A 16,896-nucleotide genomic window follows, 5' to 3' on the forward strand; every position below is an offset into this window, starting at 1 on the left:
AGTAAATAACAAGCTGTGTTGATTGCTTCACCCCAGAATGACTTTGGTAATTTTGCCATCCTCAACATACATCTGACTTTTTTCACAATGGTATGATTCATTCTTTCAGCTATACCATTATGCTGCGATGTTCTAGGTTCTGTCCTCTCATGCCTGATCTCATGTTTTGAGCAATACTCTTCAAAGCCTTTAGATGTGTATTCCCCACCATTATCAGTTCGAATACACTTCAAGGGTAACCCTGTCATCCTTTCAACCATGGTATGAAATTTTTGAAAATACTGTAGTACCTGACTTTTGTATTTCAACATATGCACCCAAGTCTTACGTAAAGCATCATCAATAAAAGTAACAAAATATCTGCTACCACTTAATGACTCAACTTCAATGGGACCACATATGTCAGAATAAATTAATTCCAATCTATTTTTTTTCTCTGAGAATTTTTACAAAAAAAAACTCTATGATGCTTACCAAACAAACAATAATCACATGAATCGAGAGACATACCTTTGGTCAAGGGAATGAGAGAATGCCTTGCCAAAACCTGTAACCCTTTTTCACTTATGTGTGCCAGCCTCCTGTGCCACAAGTTTGCTGAAGCATCATTTTCAACGGTATTTACCTGGTTACCGTTTAATTGCATCCATGTCTTATACATTGTGCAGCATAGTTTTCCCCTTGCAACTACCATAGATCCTTTGAGAAGCTTCCACTGTCCATTCTTTTGTCGACTTTCATATCCCTCCTTATCAAGGACATTAATAGCAAGCAAGTTCATTCTCATATCTGGAATGTGTCTGACATCCCTCAAAGTCAACATGCAGCCTGCACTAGTTTGTACAACAATATCATCAATCCAACAATCTGTGACACACTCTTATTTCCCATCTTGGTACAACCAAAGTCTCCTACTTTGTAAGTTATAAACAACTCTCTCTTAGGAACACAATGATATGCCGCTCATGTGTCAACTATTTACTCAATGCCAGGATCACTAACATGATTGCAATCATCATGTGTATAAATCAAAATAACTGAATAACTATCTGAATTCACTGCTGCAACATTGCTATCATCTGAACTCTTACCTTTCTCATCTTTTCGCTCTTGCTTCAAGATTTTACAGTTTCGTTTTATATGACCCGCCTTACCACAATAGAAACACTTCACTTTACCTCTAGACTTGGATTTATGTTTAGACTTACCACGGTCTTTTGAGTCCTGACCTCTGTCGATGTTTCTACCCCTGTTCTCTGTGACTAGAGCTTGATTCTCAAGGTCTACATCTTTTCGCCTTGCTTCTTCATTAAGCATACTGTCCTTTATCATCTCCAATGTTACCTTATAATCAGGAGCTAAATTAAGAACAGTCACAACTAGAGTATTCCAGCTGTCTGACAATGAACCTAAAAGAAATAACGCATTCATTTCATCATCCATCTTAAGCTCCATAGTAGTCATCCGATTAAATATATCTTGAAAATCACTCAAGTGCTTTGTAACAGATCATCCATCCCTATACTATAAAGTTGCAAGCTTTTTAACAAGCATAACTTTATAACTACGGACCACCAGAAAAATCTTCACTATCAAATAATAGGTATATAATGTTCTTCTCTAGCTAAAACTAGAGCTAAACAACTAGAGAAACAATTGGAGAAATCTCACCAAATAACTGACTCAACAAATACACCTTGGATTTGTTCCTAGAGAGCTTCAAACCAGATCTTTACCGTTCAGAATGTAGAACTCTGAATCATAAACCTCCTGACAATGTTCCAACTCAATCGGACCACGGATCGACTTCCGTTCAACCAACTCTCCCTTCTCCTTTTTCTCTTTGCTTTTCCTGGCTTTTCTTCTTTCTCTACTTGATTTTCGACGCACACTTAAAACAACCCCACCTTTTTTTTATTAAGTAGTTAGGGCTCTGTGTAAAATAAATGATCAAGGCCCATGGCCTTTACTTGGTCCAAAATCACTTACATGGGACTAGACCCATTTTCCTAACATTACAAGCCCTCCTGAAATGATCTTTAAGTTTCAATTTATCATCTTGTTCCTGCAAAACATTACGATTACTGAATGAAGCTTGCAGAAATGTACGCACTCTTTTCTTTAAGTTATTAGATGCATCTGCAAGGGTGGAAGTAACAATTATAATGATAACAAGACACTATACAACACAAAATTAAAAGCATGAAAATGGAATATGTTGTCCATAGCAGGGGTCATGGATCAGCTTAGGCCTAAGATTTGCTATCATTTGTTGGTTGCATTTCTGGTTTTTGAAAGTGAAGTCATAGATATAAACAAGAACAAGAAAAATAGGATTGAACACAATGCTCTTTAGTTTGGCCAAATCTCTAAGTAATTTCTTTCTGATAGCTATTTTGTGAAAGATCTAGCTCGTGAATCTCATAACTGTTTCCTCTCATTCATTACAAGGAAAATATTTCAACCAAAAAAAGAACTTTTTCAAAAATACCATAAGCTTTCATTAGAAAAACTGGTTGAAATTTATAATTGATTCGTTGAGTAATTCCTGAACGAGAAAGATAAAGGGATTTCCCGTGGAGTCAAATGAAAGAGCCTTTTTTTTTTCCCATTGGAAACAGATGAAAGGACTTCAGCTGGATGGAAACAGTCCTGGAAATGAACAAGTTTCATATCGACATTGTCTGGGTCATTTAATTTTCAACGATGAATTCTTGAATCTCTCTATTCCAGTATGTAGGACCCCACATTATAGTCTTACCAAAACTTCACCCCCAACTTTCAGTGAGGTCACGGGAACCGAACCTTGCCATGATTTAATCTGCAAAGTATCCAACTCTATCTGCATATGCATTATTAATCAATTCAAATGTGGCGAATTGAATTGAGCATGTCACAGAATTAGAGTAAACGGATCTGACAAATCTCGATGAAGCTAAAGAGATGATATTTGGAAGCCTTGTATGAAAGAACATAAATACATTTGGAAATAAGAACCCGAAGTAGGGGAGCTGAGTTGGGATTCTGACTAGAGAAGCAGAAGCAGAAGACAGTGAATTCATTGCCTTTTAACTCATGGTTCCGTTTGAACTGATTAACTTTCGGCTTTGATTTGAACTTGGAGCTGTTGGGATTGGTACATACTGAATCTAAATGGGTGGGCTTTCATTTGTTTACCTATATATTATCGGCAAGGTTTTGGTTTGGGTAGCTTAGATTGGACTTTTTTTAATGTTTTTTACTCTTGCTAGCTGAAGGTCTACTGGGTTACTTGCAATCTTGAAAAAATAGAAATAAAATATTACATCTTATTAAATTTGAAGGATAAGTCATGCTTGACACGACTCTTTTGCCGAATATTACTGTAGTATTTATTTAATTAATGAAAGCAAACATGTCTGTTTTCCCTGATCAAATCACAAAAGAAAATTATTGTTAAAGACAATTTTAGTTGCCATACAGGAACTGCCAGAATCAGATTACTTTATTGTTCAAGTCTCATGATAAGGTATTAAGAACAATTCGAAGTTCGAGTCTCGGTTTTCTTCATAGGAAATGGTTTTATGATTAATCAGGTCAGTTTTATCTATGGAGCAATTGAAAACCTGAAAAGCATGTTATGCTTGTAAGGCTTTTCAGGAGTAACAATTTGTGAAGGGAAGTTGGGGTGATTAACAGAGTCAGGGAAGCCTTGAGTCTCCAAACATAGTGCTGCATGAGCTTTATAGACGAATCCACCTTTTCCCTTCACATCCTTTATCATGTTTCCTGTATAGAACTGCACACCAGGTTGATTGGCCAACAGCTCCATAACTCTTCCAGACTTCTTATCCTTCACCACAGCTACTTTATTCAGCTTTCCTGGAGTACCATCAAGGGCATAGTTAATGTCATAACCTTTAGGAAGTTCCTCGATTCTACTTCCGATTGTGTTAGGTTTGACGAAATCATATGGAGTTCCTTTCACAGGCAAAAGTTTGCCTGTGGGAATAAGCTGGCTATCAACAGGTGTGTAGCGGGAGGCGAAAAGCTGGATTTCTTCAGACAGGATATCTCCACTGTCATGGTTACCAAGGTTCCAATATGTATGCTGGGCTAGATTCACAGGGGTATCCTTCTTTACAGCTTTGGCTTTCATTGTCACACTCAACTGGTTCTTAGGGAGAAGAGTGTAGCCCACAGTAACTTTAAGTTCACCAGGAAATCCTGTTAAAATATACAAGAAGAAATCAAATATTAGCCCCAGCAATCCTTTGCAATGAAAATGACCATATTCTCATTTTCATAGATGAATTTGGAAGCTTGATTGGATTGGAAAAAGTAGTCATGCACTAACCTTCTTCACCATCGTAGCTGTGATAGCCAAAGAGAATGAAAGGAGCATGACCTTCATTCTTATACTTCTTCACTTTCCAGACAACATCACCAAATCCTTTAGGGCCACCTAATGTTCATCAAATTGCAACACAAAAAATCAGAACAGAAATAAGAAATTTCATGAACTTTTTTATATATATTATTTTCAGAGAAAATTCGAAAAAATTAAGCTAGGAATGAAGAATTAACTTACCATGAAGCATGTTTTTTCCTTCATTAGCCACCAGTTTATATTCGGTTCCATTCAAAACAAAATTTGCGCCTCCAATTCGATTTGCAACACGTCCAACAAGAGCACCAAAGTATGTGGTATCATTCTGCAGAAGTTTATATCAAGTTTGAGTAAATAGAGAGGAGAATTAGTACCAAACTTAAGAACGTAAAGATAATTTTTTTATCAAATCAACCACGCACCACCCAGTAAAAAGGAAAGAATTTCAAATTCTCTCATCTTCAAGATTATCATAGTGTTATAGGGGTAAAACATTGGTTAAATTTAGGAAAACTTAGGACTTTTTATTAAAAATAGGCCTATGCACTTTGATCACTAGAATTGGGAGTGGCATTTTTCGGATTTTACTCCCTGAAGAATTTATGTGTATAAGATGGAAAATTGAAATAGAATCAAGTCATGCAAATAAAATGACAGAAGGTTACTATCCATTGTATAATCAAGCTAATGGATTAATATTATACCAAGCAAGGACTGGCCCAATATTACTGACATTTATACTATTTAAAGAATCAAAGCTGACAAAAGTCAAAACCAAAACCCAGGTTTTCAATTTGGTCAGATTCTTCAAAATGAAAATATTGTGTTACAGGGTATTATATAGACAATCTAGCTAGCTGTGAGCCTGTAATATTTGTCTACTTATATTGTATTTAAGTCAGGACCCACTTTAGAGTGTTTGAGAGAGAAAAAGACAGCATTGTGAATTTCCCAAAGAAAAACTCAGTGCTTCTCCATTGACAAAGCAAAATCACGCTTCAAGTAAAGGCCGCAAATGAAGAAATTGAAAAACTTACCATATAGTCCGTGATAGTATCATACCCAAGAGCAACATCACCCAGTTTCCCTGAAAAAAAGCCGGAAAAAATGAAAAAAAATATGCATAAATAAGAACATCTTCCATTAGGAAATGTAAATAGATAAGAAAAATGGAAACCAAAGAGACCAGGGAACAAACCATTTTTATCAGGAAGAACAACTGAGATAATAGTTGCACCCCAGTTGGTGAATTTAACAGACATATCTCCTCTCTTCAGCTCATAAATTCCTACTGCATCCTTTGGTGGAGAGCCATTGACAAAACCAAAAGCAACCACAAGCAGAAAAGAAAATAAGAAAGAAATCTTCGCCATGTTTTCAAACAACAGAAATGGAGATTGACAGGTGAGTTCCTGATCAGGAATTTATAGGAATATGAAGAGAGAAAGAAGTTCATGAACACAAAAATAGGAAACTGATGCAAGGATAATCATTTATCTAAATATAGTCAAGTGTAGTTGTTTTTAGATATGGTGCCCGTGTGGTTTCCAAGCTTTTAACTGTTTTGTTTTTGACTTGGTGAAGGAATCAGCTTTCTACCAATCTTTGTTCTCCAAATTTGGGCTCCCCACTTGGACTGATTGTGGACTTTCCACCTCTCATTTCAAAAAATCTGAAGTGACTGAAAATGGTGGTAACTGAATAAAACATTTCAGAAATCAATTAGACAAATGATTTTTGGCTGATTTGCTCTCATGGTTTTAGGTTCTTACTTGTCATTTATGAAGTAAACATCAGATGGTGAGTTCACTACTAATGAAAACATTGGGTTGAAATAGTTTTCAATGTTTGATTAACATGTCTTGATGATATTTCTCCCCCCTATATCATGAATCAAATTTTGATCAAAATCATTCAAAAAAAAAAAACTCATAACATACTTGGAGAGAATTAGATACTCAGAAAATATCATTTTTATTCAAAATTTGACATAAAAATCTATATTTTAACATCATTGGTGGAGCTATTGAATAGTATACTTAAAAATTTCTTCTTGTTTTAGAATTCCTTTCTCGGTTTTGAATTGGTTACTAAAATGAGTATTTACTATTATTTAGGTGCTGAAAATTTTACTACTTTACTCATTGTTTTATGTTTAAAAAAGTAAGATTGCTTTGAGACATTTTTGTATTTTCTATGTCTATGAAAATGTATTTATTATTTTATTCATTCCTTTGCTTATTTTTGTATTTAAAATATTTATTTATTTTAAATTTTCTCTAATTTTTTAAAATAAACTTATGTTAAAATATTTCTAATAAAAAATTTAACCAATTATAATCTCATCTTTCTTACTCTATATACCTTGAAATAATTTATAGTTATTTACTTATCATAATAGCATTTAAATTATAAGAAATATAAAGTTTTTTTATGAAAAATAAACAATCCAAATATAGTGAACTAAAAAAAAAATTAATAATCGCATAAAATTTTTATTTAAAAAAACTAATCCAATTTTGGATCTGTGATTCTTTAAATCCACTCCAAGCCCAACCCAAACGAAGAAGTTAATATGAACAATATTCATTTATTCATTTGGACCTTTTGTTGACATTTTTTAGGCCACAAAGCCCATTAATTCTCTTTTTATTTTCAGCGACGGCATTGTTGCTTCTCCTTCCAAACGAAAAGGCAATGATCAGCTGATCAATGTCACCAAGCCCATTAGTTCTCCTTTTCTTTTCAGCGACGGCAATGTTACTTCTCTATCCAAACTTTATTATCCTAAAGCAAAAAGGAGATAATCACTATAAAAGGATAGAGGGAATTCAAAAGAAAACTAAAAATTAAATAAAACTTTCGCCATGGCTGACTGTCTGTTTGCTGCCATTGACATGGGCACGAATGCCTTCAAACTTCTGATAGTTGAAGCTCATTCCCCAGGCAAATTCGTCCCAATTTTAACCGTCAAAGAACCCTTCGTTTTAGGCCGTGACTCGCCTTCTTCCACAATCTCCACCCATTCCCAACACCTCTCTCTCAAATCACTTAAAAAATTCAACAAACTCATTCAAACCCACCATGTCCCATCTCTCCACACTCGCTGCGTAGCCACATCGGCTGTCCGTGAAGCCCGAAACAAGGCCCGGTTCATCGACTCGGTCGCTGAATCCACCGGGTTCAATGTTGAAGTTTTATCAGGTGAACAAGAAGCTCGGTTTTCTTACTGGGTGCCCTACAATATCTGCATGTTTTCGATCATTTGGTTTTGAACGTTGATATCGGAGGTGGGTCAACTGAGTTTGCTACTGGATCACGTGGAAAGGTTGACTTTTGTATGTCTTTGACGCTTGGTCACGTAACTTTGTCTCAACAGAATTTCGGGGATAAAGACGCTGACAGAGTTTCGAATATGAGGGACTATGTAAGGAACGTAGTCAAGGAATCAGGGTTAGTCGAGAAAGTTAAAAACTTTGGCTTTGAAGTAGCTGTGGGTTCATCAGGGACAATAAGAGCCATTGAAAAAGCAATTTTCAGAGTATATGAATTGGATTTTTTTTTATAATAATGAGGCTTTGTTTAGGGAATGCAAAATGGATAGGAGGTTTAGCAGAGAGGAATTGAAGAGTGTTGTTGAGAGGTTATGCAGGGGAGGAAAAGAGCTGAAAGCATGGAGAGATGGGGTTTTCGAGAGAAGGTCAGAGTCCATTAATTGTTGCTGGTGGGATTTTGTTGGAGGAGATATTTGATTTGCTTGGGATTAAAGAGATGCTGGTTTCTGGTTATGGATTGAGAGAAGGTGTGATTGCTGACACTTTGGCTAAGGTGTTTGATGATGGTTATGATTTCAGTGCTAATGCTCGGTTTCAGTCCTTTTGGCGGCTTGCTACAAGGTTTGCTGCCCAAGACAAGGCTGCTTCTGCTGCTGAAAGTGCTAGTATTGCCAGGCTGATTTCGCGTCTCTTTGTTTTAGACATTTAATAATTTTTCCTAGTTTGTATAGTTCAAGAATTTGTTTCCTAGTCTCATTGATAATACCCAAAGATTGTACAAATTTATTAAATTCAATTGATTCATACTCACATCCTCAATCACTTCTAAATCTTTTGATTTTGTTCACTACTTGATCAAAGCATAACAAGTTTCTTTCTACTGAAGAAATCACAAAATTACTTGCTCTAAAACAAGTTTATTTCCCATCTTGGGAATTAGATTGTTAAAAGTTAAAATCTGGAATACATTTTTGTTTCAAGTTTTATGATTCTACAACAAGAACATTAAAAGGACTGAAACAAAGATATAAGTGGTTGTGGTAATGGTTTGACACACCAGGTTTGTCTAGGATGAAATCGAAAACTCGAACAGCATAACATGCTTGTATTTCTTTCCAGGGTAAATAATAGTTGAAGGGAAGTTGGGGTGATTGACGGAGTCAGGGAAAGCTTGAGTCTCCAAACATAAAGCTGCATGAGGTTGATAAACGTATCCACCTTTTCCCTTCACATCGTTCAGGAAATTTGCTGTATAAAATTGCACACCAGGTTGATTTGTCGACAACTCCATAACTCTTCCAGATTTGTTATCCTTCACCACAGCTACTTTCTTTATCTTTCCAGGAGCACCATCAAGTACGTAGTTGATATCATAACCACTAGGAAGTTCGTTGATTCTGCTTCCAACACTGTGGGGTTGGAGGAAATCGTATGGAGTTCCCTTTACAGTTGCAAATTTTCCAGTGGGAATGAGCTGGCTATCGACAGGGGTGTAGTGGGAAGCAAAAATCTGGACTTCTTCTGATAGGATATCACCACTGTTGTGGTTACCAAGATTCCAGTATGTATGTTGGGCTAGATTTACAGGAGTAGCCTTGTTTAGAGCTTTGGCTTTCATTGTCACAATCAACTTGTAGTCAGGGAGAAGGGTATAGGCCACAGTGACTTTGAGTGCACCAGGAAATCCTGTGAAATATACAAGAAACGAAATATCAGACGAAAATTTTCTCCACCTTAATTACTAACATTGATGAATTTCGAAGCCCGGATTGGTAAAAATAGTTCACTGGTGACCTTCTTCACCATCATAGCTGTCATAGGCAAAGACAATGGAAGGAGCATGGCCATCTTTCTTATATTTCTTCACTTTCCAGACAACATCACTGAATCCAATGGGGCCACCTAATGTTCATTTATATTACAAATTACAACATAAAATCAGAACAGAAACTTGTTTAGTTTTGGTAAGTGAAATAGGAAATAATGATGAAAATGAAGAATTAATTTACCATGAAGCATGTTTTTGCCTTCATTTGGGATCAATTTGTAATGGACTCCATTCAAAGTAAATTGAGCCCCAGCAATCCGGTTAGCAACCCTTCCAACAACGGCACCAACGTAGGAAGTATCATTCTGCAGAAAATTACCAACTTTTTCATAAAAAAAGAAAGAAATTAATGAAATATTAACTGCATCATAATGTGAAAAAGGCCATAGATAGGGAAAATAAATTTGTTTGTAAATGAAATATTTTTGATGAGATAAGAAGCTAAAGAATATTTGTACAAATATGAAAACTAGGCAAAATAAGAGATTTTCAGATTGACTTGTCAAAGTATTATCCTATTTCAACCAATACAAGCTATGCACTAAATCAATAAGACAATTTTCAAAAGAAAGGATTGACCTTTCAAAGTACTATAAGAATGGTTACAATAAATATCTAATTAAAAATGGCAAAAAGGAAGACAAAATAATTATAAGAATATACTGAGAGTTTTCAATCAAGCTTCCAAATAAAATATAAATTTTCTTAAATTAGACTATAATCTGAACCTTGAAATTATAAAATTTATCACTAGTTACCAAGTTTTCTTAGGATAAATGTCTAACAGCAGAGTATCATCAGAATTTGCCCACCATGAAAATTAGTTAGTTTGCTATTGGATTTTAAAGCAATCACTCTATTCTATCAGTAAGTTTTCTGAAGACAAGGCAAAAACCAAAACATAAATTACAAAGTTGAATTTACAATAATAAATTCAAATGCATTGCTGTTCTTTTTGGAGATTTTCTATGAGATGGAAGTTCATGTTAGAATCTCTGGTGGAACAGATGGAAAGTTGAAAGAAAGGTCAACAAGCCAAACAAACGAAATAAATTATAGTATATACTAGAGAAAAGACCTGCCTTAGTCACTCACTACCATTTATATATTTTAATGTATCCAAGCTGATAACACCAACATGTGGATCTTACTGAGGCCATATTATGGACAGATTTTAGGGCAAATCCAGCTGTAACCTTTTCTTTAATTATTATTCTTAGAGGGAGCAATCAGGAGTGGACCCACTTTAGCATGTGTGATTAAGATAGAGAAAGAGAGACAGCAATGAGAATCTCTCCCAAAAAAAACTGTGATTTTCCATTCACAAAGCAAAGCAAAAGCAAGAAACCGGCAAAAGGCTGCAAATAGAGAGCAGAAACTTACCTTATACTCATCCACTGAATCATATCCCAGAGCAATATCTCCGAGTTTGCCTGAAAATTAGCAGAACAACCAATGGATAGCATAAGAAGAACATCCTCCATTAAATAAAATCAATGAGAAAATTTCACACAGATAAGAAAATTGAAACTGATATTGAACTTGAAACATGTAATCAAGAAAATGGAGAAACTTAAAAGGATGATTACTTCTAGTTAACAGCAACTAACCATATTTGTCAGGGAGGATAACAGAAACAATAGTTGCGCCCCAGTTGGTGAACTTAACAGTCAAATGCCCTGTCTTGAGCTTATATATCCCTACCTTCTCCTTTGTTGCAGAGCCATTGGCAATTATCAAAGCAACTATAAGGAGCAAAGGAAACAAGAAAGATATATTAGCCATGATTTGGAATACAATGAGACAAGGAAGATGAGTTCCAAAGTCATTTATAGGAATAATAAGAGAGAGTCTAAGTCTTTATTTAACACCAAAATAAAACAAAAGAAGAGTTATAAAATATTATCCCAATTAAGATACAGAAGAGTCTTAGCTGAACTGTCTGTTTTGACTTCGTGAAGGGTACACAGCTTTAATGATATTTCATTGTCCAATTTGAGGGGTCCCCCACGTGGATTGTCTAGATAAAATGTTCTATATTCCGCAGTTGAATGGCTAAATGAAGTTTCCCAAATGTGGACTTTCCAGATCTCTAATTCAGATAGTCGGATACTGAAACTAGAAGTGATGGTTTTTGGTAATTTATTATTGTGACCCTTCAGGAATCAACTGTAGCTTTTGGTGTCATAGTTTTAGGTTTCCAGTTATGAAGAAAAAAAATAGATGGTGACTTGGTGAGTTGTTAGCCAATGAATACATTGGATTGAAATAGTAGTTTTCCAACATTTGCTAAGATTCTTTATCTCAAATTGAAATTTGACGGTTATGTATTCCCTTGCAGGAAGACTTTTACGGGGGGCGGGGGGGGAGGAATTATGCGCATGATATTATGAAGAGCCTAGCTATAGGTTCCATCCGATATTGAAACAATTGTTAAAAATTTCAAGAGTATAATGACCATGCATCTTGTTTGTGTTGAGTTTCGAGATATTTTTGAAAGACAGAAAGCAAAAAGAGAGTGAGCAGATCAAATGCAAAGGTAATGAGTGTTTTTTGCATTTATACTCCGACTCACAAATCAGGATGAATGAGGTCGAAATGAGAAAAAGATAAAAGGTTAAGACAAGATGGAACTTAGGATGATAAAGCCTAAATGCTTATATTTATGGATAAGAGTTACAGGGTCAATAAAGTACAATAATGACATGGCTGAGCCGATGTGGCATTGAGTGTGTCAAGCCAACCTGACATGATATTCGAAATGCCTTTTGCTATCTACCTGGGGCTTCTAATGAAGAAAAAGACCATTATACCCTTTAGACCATTAAATGCCCCCAACATTCTGTCCCCCTACCATACAGTCTAATTATTAGATTGTTGAGTGTGCTGTTAGTTTATTTCGTATTGGTCGATCAACTTAAAAGAGATCACGAGAGATCCAACCTTCTATGGCTAAGGTCAACACAGAGGCCAGCATCGAGAGACAATTGGCCTTTTACTATGGTCCAATATGATATGGTATAGGTTGACCTGATGTGAGTCCAATCCTGTGCGTGTGCTTTAAGTTGAGTGCATGGTTGATTTAAAGGTTACCAAAATGTTATTTGTCCAAGATGATCTAAGATTAAGATGGGAGCTCGTTTGTTAGATGTGGCACTTAGACATTTTTTTCAAAAGTTTGGATTTAAGTTTTCATTTTGAATTCCGGTGATGAACCAACTGCCGATTCACAAAGTTGGTTCGATTTGAGGAGTCATCCAATTTGACTAACCTAGTGGTTGAGGTCATATTAAATGAGGAGAGAAGTAGTTTATGTGATAAAATTCAGAATGGTGAAGGTAAAAAGACGTTTTCCAATGGCATTTTGACACATGGCACAATCTAGACAGTTCTTATAATCCGAGGCGCAGCTATATAAAAGGTTATTGAGTCTTTTATTTTTCACCTTTCTACTTTCTTGTTCTCCATTCGATCTAAATTTTTTGACTTTAGAAGTTTTTCTTCTTTTCAATCTTACCATTCTCTTATTTTTATTTGCTCTCTCTGTTTTCTTTAGTATATTCTTTCTTCATCATGTCTTATTGTTTCAATTTTAAAAAGGCTAAGAGTTTCAGGGTAAAGCCTAAGGGGGTCGTTTCGATAAGACAACGATGACCTAGTCCCACCAATTATCGAAGTTCAGGACTATCACAAGAGCGCTTACTAGCTCAACCCCATGTCCAAGAAAGGGGCAGCGACAGAATGATAAGAATACATAGGCAAAAAGAGAGCAGATCTTGAGCATAAAAAAGCTATATGCTCAAATAGATTTTGATTTGAAAAATCCATCTTATTTTTCTATCTCTCAAGTCGATCTATCTTCTATGATTATCATTTTCGTATATTCAATTACTATACCTTTTAGGGTCCAGTCTTATCAACTTTTTTTTCCACGCTCCCACCAGTAAATGCTCTCATTGTTTTTTCTATTCCTTATCGATCAACTCTTGTTTGCATCACCTCTTCTCCCGAGAGGTTTCTTTTTCCTCTGAGGTTATGGTGCTTTCAACCATTTCTCCATTTCGAAATCATACTCTTGCTCAAAAATTTGAATCTTTTGACAGTGAAGACTTTGATGATGATGAAAATTTCAAGGAAAAGCAAGATGAGAAAGGTGCCCCCGATAGGGAAGATAGTGAAAAAAAAGAGAACTTTTCGGAATAGAACAAGTTGGTCGAGATTCCTATATATAATCCCTGCAACCTCAATATAACCCTAAAGAACGTGATGAGGGAACTGAAAAGTAAGGACAATTCTAAAAATTGCTCTAATATGTATTTAACTCATCACGTCTATGAACTTTCATTTTCTCATAAAGGGGTATAGCATATTAATGATGAACTACTTAGATCGAATCATCGATAAACTAAAACCATATTGGCTTTACATATATTAGGATTCATTCAGTGTCAGTTTGAGGTTCCCACTTCATTCTTTTTTTGTTTCAATTTTTATTTCTTATAATTTAACTATCACTCAATTCACCTCTAATTCTATATGGTACATAATAGGTTTTATCAATCTTTATTAACACTTAGATATTATTCCTGAGCTTTCTCTATTCAAAAATTTTTTTTATATTAAAAAGTACCTCAATGATAGAAGGTAGTACTACATTACAACTTCGTCCAATAAGAAACTATTCACTAATTGTCGAAGCTTCATCAAAAATTAAAAACTACTATTCTTTACCTCAAAAAATAAAAATAAAATAAAAGTGATGAGACTAACACCGAGGTTGAGGATTGAAAGATAATAAATGAGCCCAGTCAATTTATAGATATGCTTATTGCTCTTTCCATCTTAGACCTATCAGATTGGGATAAAATAATAAAGTACACCAATAAAAGGCTCGTCACAAAAGCCCACGAGCTGACCTTCCTCGAAGTAATAAATAAGATAAAGTACTAGAATGAGTGTGAGGTAATCTCGTAAGATCTTTATTTCATTTGATTTTTTATCTAACTCTTAGCTCGATTTTATAGATATATCTTTTAAAAAGGACTTCAACTTCTCTCTCTTTTAATATAAGCCTAGACCAAAGAAGGCCTAGAGTAAAAAAATTCAACTCGAAGCCCCTTTTTATAAAGGAATAAGGTCATCAAACCCATAGTGGGTAAACCACTGAGCCTCTCAACTTAACATTCTCTTGCCAATAAAAAATGTAAGACCATGACCCATCGAGAGCTCTTGTCGATAGCTCTCCTTTCTATAAAGAAATTGAAGACTGAGACCTCATCCTCTACCCTCTAGAATCAGGAGTCCATGGTTTTAAAACCCAGCTCGAAAAAGGTTTGAACGAGGCTAGATTACACTTTAGCTAATAACCCCCTCAAAAACTCCGATGTGCCTAAGAGGTTTTGTAAAGTTATGATTTCTCCCAGTAGTAAATGTTGCTTAACTTTAGCTCAACCTATCATTATTTTATTTTTTATTTTGCTAAGTTCGAGTTCATCTTATGTAGTCTTTTAAAAACTCCTTCTTGCACCCGTGGATAACACCACTCAAGCCATCCATCACCTATATCTAGCCATGTCCCACTTGTTCAAGGTCAAGAAAGATATGATTATCCTGAACAAGGAATACCAAAAAAGCTCAGACACCTTGGTTAGCATGAGGTACAGCCTTAACGCATCTCAAAAAAAAAAGTCGAGTAAAGAAAGAAGATTGATGAGTTGACAGTTAAGCCAAAAAATATCCACATCGAGAAGGACTCAGCAGAGTTAATGATGAAACAAGCCGAGCTAAAACTTGGTGTTACGCAAACTAAGATTGTCAGGCTGAGGTCCAAGTTAAAGGCTAGAAAAAAAAGAGAAGGAAGAGTTGAAAAAGAATGTCATTAAAGAGTTTAAAACCTCTAGTGAATTCCTCAAATACCAACTGTAATTCTTTAAAGAGAAAGTGATTGGTGCCTTTGTGCTGACAAAAGACGAAATGCAATTCAAATTTATTGATCTCAACTTTGATCTTTTTGATATTGACCTGAAGAATATCAAATTAAGGCCTCCTCTAAATTAGTCTAATGAGTAAGAGGGAGAGGGAAAGGATGGAGATGATGCATTGGATACCAAGCTTAAGGCTACTCTGGGTGTCAATGTCAATAGGGTATAGCTAATGGGGAACAAGTTGATGTCATTGTTGCTATTACTGGGGATATTGGTACCATTGCTACTACTATTGATATTGCTGATACTTAGCTTTTTTTTGTTAATTTTTGTAAATTTTTATTTAAGTATGAGGTCAAGTTTTTGTTATGACCTCGATAAAAAATCATTCTAATCAATTTATTTCAATGGTAATTTTTTTTTTGTATTGATTTGAGATTACTAATGAAAATTTTACAACATTTTGTTCCAAAGTTTCAATTCAATTTTATTTAGTTTAATTTTTAAATTTACGCTTGGACATCCACTTACAAGATGACTTTGTAACTTGAGTATTATGAGATTAGCTCGAACAATTTAAGATAATTGATTTAAATGGGTCATATAGTTTTATTTAATTTAAATTTTTTAACTTTTAGCCCAACTCAAGTGAGCTTAGAATATGTCAGGCTCTATTAGGTCAATTTATTTCTAAGTTCATATGCTAAGACGAATGTTATTGTGTTCGAGCCTTAAGTTTCAGGCTAAACACATTAGGTCAGAAACATTATTCTTAGGCTAATCAATGAATGGGATCATCATAGCTTTATTGACTTTTGGATTACAAGTATAAGCTTAAGTTGATAAGAGCTACTAATAATATACTTTCAAATTGTTCACGTTCCCCGTTCTCAGTAAGCAATTACCGTTCATATCTGTAGTCTATAAGTCATGTTATGGATGACCTCATTTACCATATATGATCCTTTCCAGGTCGAAGCTAACTTGTCATATCAGTCATCAACTCTTGAGGCTTTAACCTTTCCAAGTATCAAGTTGTTCTTCTTAATTTTTTTTGTTGTAATAGTTGGATACTTTCTATTGGTAAGCTATTATTCGCGTTAGACCCATGTCTCTTTATTCTTCAACTAGATTTAGGTTGGCCTTAAAGGCTTTTTCATTTCTTTCCTCTAACCCTAACTCGATTCTTAAACTTTGAAGATTGATTTTCACAAAAGTATGGTTTCTGTTCCAAATGCTAGGTGAAAAAAGGTTTCTTTTATGGGTACCTTGATGGTCATCCTTAAGGCCAAAATACCCTGGAGAGTTCATTAGCCCACTTTCTTTTTGCCTCATCCAATCTCTTTTTCAAGCCTCAAATATTATCTTATTCGTAGCCTCGGCTTATCTATTAGACTGAGGGTAGGTGACCGACCTAAATCTTATATCAATGTGACAGTTTGAACATCATTTTTTGAACCTTAAATTATTGAATTGTCTACCATTATCTATTATTATGGA

The 16,896-nt window shown here is 35.0% G+C and overlaps 2 protein-coding genes across 2 annotated transcripts; both read right to left on the reverse strand.

The window, feature by feature from the left end:
* Window positions 1-3,445: 3,445 nt before the first annotated feature.
* LOC111292371 (uncharacterized) lies at window positions 3,446-5,872 on the reverse strand. The gene is made up of 5 exons (XM_022884723.2): window positions 5,568-5,872; window positions 5,407-5,456; window positions 4,571-4,694; window positions 4,337-4,444; window positions 3,446-4,206 (listed from the first exon to the last, which is right to left on the reverse strand). The coding sequence occupies exons 1-5, from the start codon at window positions 5,740-5,742 to the stop codon at window positions 3,587-3,589; spliced, it is 1,077 nt and encodes a 358-aa protein (XP_022740458.2). The 5' UTR covers window positions 5,743-5,872; the 3' UTR covers window positions 3,446-3,586.
* Window positions 5,873-8,547: 2,675 nt separating this feature from the next.
* Window positions 8,548-11,407, reverse strand: LOC111292111 (uncharacterized). Its single transcript, XM_022884332.2, has 5 exons — window positions 11,083-11,407; window positions 10,856-10,905; window positions 9,654-9,777; window positions 9,439-9,546; window positions 8,548-9,330 (listed from the first exon to the last, which is right to left on the reverse strand). Exons 1-5 carry the CDS (start codon window positions 11,255-11,257, stop codon window positions 8,711-8,713), a joined length of 1,077 nt encoding a protein of 358 aa, XP_022740067.2. The 5' UTR covers window positions 11,258-11,407; the 3' UTR covers window positions 8,548-8,710.
* Between the last annotated feature and the right edge of the window lie 5,489 nt (window positions 11,408-16,896).

Source organism: Durio zibethinus, chromosome 10, assembly GCF_047325235.1.
Source record: "Durio zibethinus cultivar Kanyao isolate XHJ-2024 chromosome 10, ASM4732523v1, whole genome shotgun sequence".
NCBI classification, from domain to species: Eukaryota; Viridiplantae; Streptophyta; class Magnoliopsida; order Malvales; family Malvaceae; genus Durio; species Durio zibethinus.